The 6,911-nt window shown below is 46.8% G+C and overlaps 1 protein-coding gene across 1 annotated transcript; it reads left to right on the top strand.

Moving 5' to 3' along the window:
- The first annotated feature begins 2,811 nt into the window (after nt 1-2,811).
- LOC126068912 (histone H2B type 1-B-like) lies at nt 2,812-3,195 on the top strand. The gene has a single exon (XM_049871632.1). The coding sequence runs from the start codon at nt 2,812-2,814 to the stop codon at nt 3,193-3,195; it is 384 nt and encodes a 127-aa protein (XP_049727589.1).
- The last annotated feature ends 3,716 nt before the right edge of the window (nt 3,196-6,911 follow it).

Raw genomic sequence — 6,911 nt, forward strand, 5'->3', positions numbered from 1 at the left:
TGGCGGCTGGTTACCTGTTTCCAAGGGATTGACCCTGTGTTCCCTGACGACACGCCTAAACTCAATATCCCATTGGATAAAAGTGCAACGCCTGGGAGCCTGTCGTTAAGGGACACCGTCTTAAATGTGATTGGATAGTCCCATCAACCAATCAGAAATCGAAGCTATTAGAACGCCTAAAAGCTTCCTCTGTTTTCACTACTTGAGATATAATATATAACTTTTTATAGGCCATATATACGTATAAAAAACTCGACAAAAACGAACCCGTTGCCGTCGAGTCGATTCCGACTCATAGTGACCCCCTGGGACAGAGTAGAACTGCCCCATAGAGTTCCTAAGGGGCGTCTGGTGTATCCGAACTGCCGACCTTTTGGGTAGCAGTCGTAGCACTTAACCACTATGCCACCAGGGTTTCCGTACGTATGCACGTATGCATGTGTATATATATATACGTATACGTATAATATATATATATATATATACACATACAGACACACAGACAGAACCTTGGTGGCTCATGCGTGAAGCGCTTGGCTGCTAACAGAAAGGTCGGCAGTTGGAACCCACCAGCCGCTCTGCGGGAGAAGATGTGGCAGTCTGCTTCCTGAAGACTGACAACCTTGGAAACCCTATTGTGCAGTTCTACTCTCTTCTATAGGGCTGGTATGAATCGGAATCAACTCGATGGCAAGGGGTTGTACAGATATATTCCAAGAATATATACCAAGAGTTATCAAGAATCTCAAGTAATGAGTTTCAGGAAGCCTGGAGTAGGTAGTAAACATCTGTATTTTAATAAAACTCTATAGGTTTGTCTGATGTGCATATTCTATGGAAGACCGTTTGGCCTAGAAGATAAATGCTAGATTCAAATTAAGAAGTAAGGTTGTGGCCAAGGTAACATTTAAAATAGTAACTGAAACTACGACCCCTAACACTGTACTGTTGTTGTCTAACATCCTCAGACACAACACCACCAGGACTCTGATAGATGAATCGTGGCAAGTGGGGGCATTGAGAAATCTCTCAGTATTTGCTAGGTAGTGTACAATTTCTGATATAGTTATATTAATTACATTTTTCCATACAAATTTAATCGAGGTTAGGCTGAGCATCTCTTCTGATTTGATAATTCTTCCTATGCAACTTATCAGTAGTAACATATCAAATAAACCTAATTATTTCTAACATCTTTTTATAAGGAGCAGTAAATACTCTCAGTGATTTTATAATAGGGACCATAAATGCAAAAGCTATCTGTGGGGAAGGGAAAGCAGTCCAGTTTAGGTGGAGCACAGAATGTTAGCACAGTGGAAGATAAGGCTCTAAGAGGGAAATTTACCTCACACCTCCAGCAAGTACCCAGCTCACCTCATTCTTTTAATACATAGAATGGCTTTACAGGGCATATATATGCCAATATGGTCTCTTTTCCTGAGCACCTAGATTACTAGCTTCCTTGTGCTGGGTGATAAGCCTCAAACTTTGGTCTCCTGTGATTATTCTAAAGCTCAAGGAGGAGGAGGAAGAAGAAAAAGAGGGAGTAAAACTTTGGTCCCCTGTGATTATTCTAAAGCTCAAGGAGGAGGAGGAAGAAGAAAAAGAGGGAGTAAAACTTTGGTCTCCTGTGATTATTCTAAAGCTCAAGGAGGAGGAGGAAGAAGAAAAAGAGGGAGTAGCACACATAATCTAGGCTTGTTCCAATCTTAGCTATTATTCAGGAAGCTGCCTTTCTCTTCTCTGAGTTCTCTCGGAAGTAGGAACAAAAGTATAATTTGTTGAGAATCCTCCCTTCCATCAAGGACTCAGATAAAAAATAGTAACAACAATAAACAGTATATAAACCATTTATTATGTGCCAGACACTGAATGCCTGTAATCCCCAAAGTCACCTGCCCAGTCTAGACACGCACATGGGAAAAATGTAATTTAATTTGAATCTAGCATCAGACAAACCTATAGAGTTTTATTAAAATACAGATGTTTACTACCTACTCCAGGCTTCCTGAAACTCATTACTTGAGATTCTTGATAACTCTTGGTATATATTCTTGGAATATATCTGTACAACCCCTTGCCATCGAGTTGATTCCGATTCATACCAGCCCTATAGAAGAGAGTAGAACTGCACAATAGGGTTTCCAAGGTTGTCAGTCTTCAGGAAGCAGACTGCCACATCTTCTCCCGCAGAGCGGCTGGTGGGTTCCAACTGCCGACCTTTCTGTTAGCAGCCAAGCGCTTCACGCATGAGCCACCAAGGTTCTGTCTGTGTGTCTGTATGTGTATATATATATATATATATATATACGTATACGTATATATATATACACATGCATACGTGCATACGTACGGAAACCCTGGTGGCATAGTGGTTAAGTGCTACGACTGCTACCCAAAAGGTCGGCAGTTCGGATACACCAGACGCCCCTTAGGAACTCTATGGGGCAGTTCTACTCTGTCCCAGGGGGTCACTATGAGTCGGAATCGACTCGACGGCAACGGGTTCGTTTTTGTCGAGTTTTTTATACGTATATATGGCCTATAAAAAGTTATATATTATATCTCAAGTAGTGAAAACAGAGGAAGCTTTTAGGCGTTCTAATAGCTTCGATTTCTGATTGGTTGATGGGACTATCCAATCACATTTAAGACGGTGTCCCTTAACGACAGGCTCCCAGGCGTTGCACTTTTATCCAATGGGATATTGAGTTTAGGCGTGTCGTCAGGGAACACAGGGTCAATCCCTTGGAAACAGGTAACCAGCCGCCATTCTCTTTTCCTTCGAGGTACTGACAAGTTGCCTCTGTCATGGCTGAGCCGTCTTCTGGCGTTTGCACTAGCAGGAAGAAGTCCAAGAAAGCTGGCTCTAAGACTAAGGAGCAGAAGATGCGAAAGCGATGCCGATGCCGCCACGACGGCTTCTCCATCTTTATTTACAGGGTCCTGAAGAAGGTTCACTCTGAACTCGGCATTTCCCGGAAGGCCGTGGGCGTCATAAATTGCTTACTTAAAGACATCTTCCAGCGCATCGCAGAAGAGGCCACCCACCTGGCCGGTTACACCAGTCACTCGACCATCATCACGTCCAGAGCGATCCAGACCGCCGCTCGCCTGCTGCTGCCCGGGGAGCTCGGCAAGCTCGCCGTGTCCGAGGGCACCAAGGCCGTTTCTAGGTACAAAAGCCGCAAGTGAGCTGCCTCGAGCGGATCCTGGGCATCAAACCAAAAGCCCTCTTCAGAGCCACCCACGATTTCATTAAAAGAACTGGAGCCCGCTGAAGTTTCAGATACTTCCGTTTTGGGCCTAGTGGCATTCTGCCTATTTTAAAAACGATTTTAATGTGAATTAAACGTTATCAAACCGAATTGACCTGTAGTGGAGTTTGTGTTCTTCAGCTCTGTACCTGCCTTGTAGTTGAGGTACAGCTGGCCTGAGAGGGCGGGCTGTGCTCACCCCTGCCTGCTCCCAACTAGGGCAAGCTGTGCACTCCAGGCGCTCATTCAGGCTTGTTCCACAACCACTCCAGCTCCAACAAGCTGGATTGTACTGGGAACCCCCTCCATATCACATCCCTGGCTTCTCCCTTCCTTATTCCCCCCACCTCAAAGAAACGTTGGCTACTTTTCCCAAAGGGTGGGACTCCCTACCCTGGCTCAGAGGAGACAGGTGTGTCGTGGCTGCAAAAACCCGAGGTGTGAGGCATCTGTGTCCCTTCATAGGTAGGGTGACCGCAGAGCTTCTTGACCAATACATAGAAACACGTTTAAGAGTGAACGGGGACAACAGGCACATTCAGCGGGAGTGGTCACCCTTCTAGGCAAAAGGTCTGGGGATGAAATAAGGGCACCTCTTGTGGGTTGGGGATTTGCAGAGCCCAAGGGTTGGTTGATGGGAGAAGGAGAGTGCTTTGCTTTTAATGTCTTTCTCATAATTTGCTCCCTTTGTAAAGTTCCGGTGCCTTTGTTTTCTGGAGACAGTTGGTGTCGCTGGGCTGCATTAACAGGGAAAAGAGGAGGCACAAAGCGGTGAGAGCGTCTGTTTGGGACCTCCCGCTGATGTGAGCTGATGGACTAGACTGCACGGCAAGAGCGGTTAGGGGCACGGGTTTTGCAGTCAGATGGGACCTGGGTTCAAACCCCAGCTCTACCTCTTACTACCTGTGTTGCCTAGGATGAGTTACCTGACCTCTCTGAGCCTCAGTTTCCTCCTGTGTAGAATGGGGTTCTGCAAAGTTGCCCTGAGGAGTCTGTGGGAAGATGCAGAGAGCGCTGGGTGCCTATTAAGCATTCAGTGAAAGCCATGCCCTCAGGTTCTTGGAGGAGGTTGGGGTGAGATTGGGTGCCAGACACCTGTCTGGGCACTCTCTCCTGGCTCCTTGGCCCCATCTGTTCGCTTAGGGCTGACAGCGAGATAAGGGAGGATGATGACTTTTCTCTGCTAAGCCCCACGTGTGTGAAGTTGCAGAGATAAGGCTGCTCTCAGTTGTGATGGGGGGTTGCTAGGGAGCAAAGCGAAAGAGTCCTGTTCGGCCACTGCCTTTGGGCATTGCCGACTCAGGGCTTTGTGGCAAGCTCCTCCTCCTCATCACGGTGAAATCCTCACCGCCTCACTCTTGGCCTGTCTGAAGCCTATTCACCTTTCAAGTCTCGGCTCGAAGCCTGGCTCCTCTGTGAAGATGTCTTGTCCATCCCGGCCCATAATTACTGCTCCCTCCTTGAGCCCCGGTGGTGCCGTGGTTAAGAGCTCGGCTGCTAACCGGAAGGTCCGCAGTTCAAATCCACCAGCCCCTCCTCGCAAACCCTATGGAGCAGTTCTGCTCTCTCCTATAGGGTCACTGTGAGTTGGAACTGACTTGATGGCACCTAACAGCAACAACCACCAACTTTAGCCTCGGGATCTTCCACTGGAAAAGGGACATACTATTTATGAGACCTCTGTGGAAGGGTTGTGGTTAGGGCCGAGTGAGAGAACAGGCGTAGCATGCCAGGTGCAGTGTCTGGTACAGGCCTATGGTGAGTTCCCTGCCTCCTCTCTCTGCACTGTGAACCCCAAGATACAGGCACGTGGCCTTGATCAGATGCTGCCTTCTGGTGACAGTCACTGGGAGTATGCCTTTGCTGGCTCTCCAATTCAGTCATAAAGTCACAGAGGGTGAGGGCCTCATTTTATCCTTCCTCAGCTCCCAGGGCTCACTCAGCACTACAAAAGTCTCCATAAACCAGCTGCATGGAGTTGATTCCAACGCGTGGCAACCCCAGTGTGTGTCAGAGTAGAACTGTGCTCCAGAGGGTTTTCTTTCAGCGGCTCTGATCTTTCAGATGTACATCGCCGGGTCTCTTTCCCAGGCACCTCTGGGTGGACTGGAACTTCCAACCTTGCAGTTAGCGGCCTGGTATTGTAACTATCATTTATTGAGCCCTTGATGGTACTATGTGGCAGGTTCTCTGCTGCACGTGTTATGCATATACATTTAGTCCTCACCCTCATTCCCTACGTTTTCTGTCCAGGATAGGTAGGCATAACTCTCCTTGGCGGACCAGAGAGGTGGCCAACTAATTGAGGTCATATAACAAGTAAGTAAGTGGCCTAGCCAGAAATCTAATCCAGGCTGGAGTCGGAATCTTATGCTAAATTATGTTTCCAGTGGATGCCTGTGGGTGGGTAGATGGCAGGATGGAGAGAAGAAGGGACCAGAGCCAGGCGTGTGTGTGCAACCTTTCTTTCGCTTAGTGGAGGGAAGACTGCTTAGGCAAAAGCTATAGACAAGAAAGATACAGGGCCCAGTGTGTTCCCAAGCCTAGGTGGGGTGATGCAGTCACCTCTTGAACAGGAGAAGGGAGAGGTGAGGAGTCAGGTTTAACCCCCTGGGCAGTTGTCCTAGGGAAATCCATGGTGTCTCCAAGATGCCCCAAATTAGTATCGGTCCATCGGCCACTTCTCAAGGAGGATTCTAGAGTAAGCACAGCTCCAAGGAGCCTCCTTGAAGACAGTTGTTAACCCAGAATCTTTTGAAACCCCTTGGAGTCAAGGCCGGGGGTTTTGTTCCAATAGCTCCTTGGGAAGGAATCAGGGCACAATGTCAGCTGTGTCCAGGTGTGCCTCCTGAAGCTAGGGAATAAGGCTTTTCCTTAATTCTGGGAAACAGCCAGCCATTTCCTCTTTGAATATCGTTTCTCTTCAATTTCCTCAGTTTTCTCCTTCTGAATCACCCATGTGATATTCTTTATACGTTCTTATTCCATTCCTTATGTCTCCTCAACTCTCTTTCACCCTTTCTTTCTCTTTGTCTCTCTAGGGGGTGTTCCGTGTCATTTCTTTCATCTATCTTCCTGTTCACTAATTCCCTTTCTAGCTATGTCTAATTGGTTGTTTAAAGGTACACTAGTATTTGAATTCCAGGGATGATATTTTTCATTTCTGAAATTCTATTTTCTAATTTTGGATAACCAGTTGTGTCTTTGTTTCTTTTTTTTTTACTATCGTCTCATTTACTTAAGCATGTTGAACACATTTCGTTAATAGTTTGCATCTGATAAAAAGCCTCTGGAGGTCTACATCTTTGGTTTATTGTTTGTGCTGACCACGGCTTGTTTTTGGATTATGTGCAGGTTTTGCCTGACTCGATGGTGTGAATCCCGTTAAAGCTTCAGTTATGGGTGGGCTCTTCCGTAAAGGATTAGATTTGCTTTTGCTACGTGTTTGGGTTTGCTACCAGGAATTAATTGGACCATGCTGATAGTGTTAATTTGAACTCCAAAGCCACCTGAGGACAGACCTATGATTACAAATTCTCAGGGGTGACTTTTTCCCCTCATCCAGAGCAAAGGCCAGGAGATAAAGGTTTCCTTGTCATTTCCCATTCTCAGTGGAACAAGTGCACTCTTTCACTGAGGGTGCAGTCCTCAAGG

Source organism: Elephas maximus, chromosome X (genome assembly GCF_024166365.1).
Source record: "Elephas maximus indicus isolate mEleMax1 chromosome X, mEleMax1 primary haplotype, whole genome shotgun sequence".
Classification (NCBI taxonomy): Eukaryota; Metazoa; Chordata; class Mammalia; order Proboscidea; family Elephantidae; genus Elephas; species Elephas maximus.

Coding starts and splice junctions, on each gene's coding strand:
- LOC126068912 (XM_049871632.1), top strand. CDS start 2,812: ATGGCTGAGCCGTCTTCTGGCGTTTGCACTAGCAGGAAGAAGTCCAAG.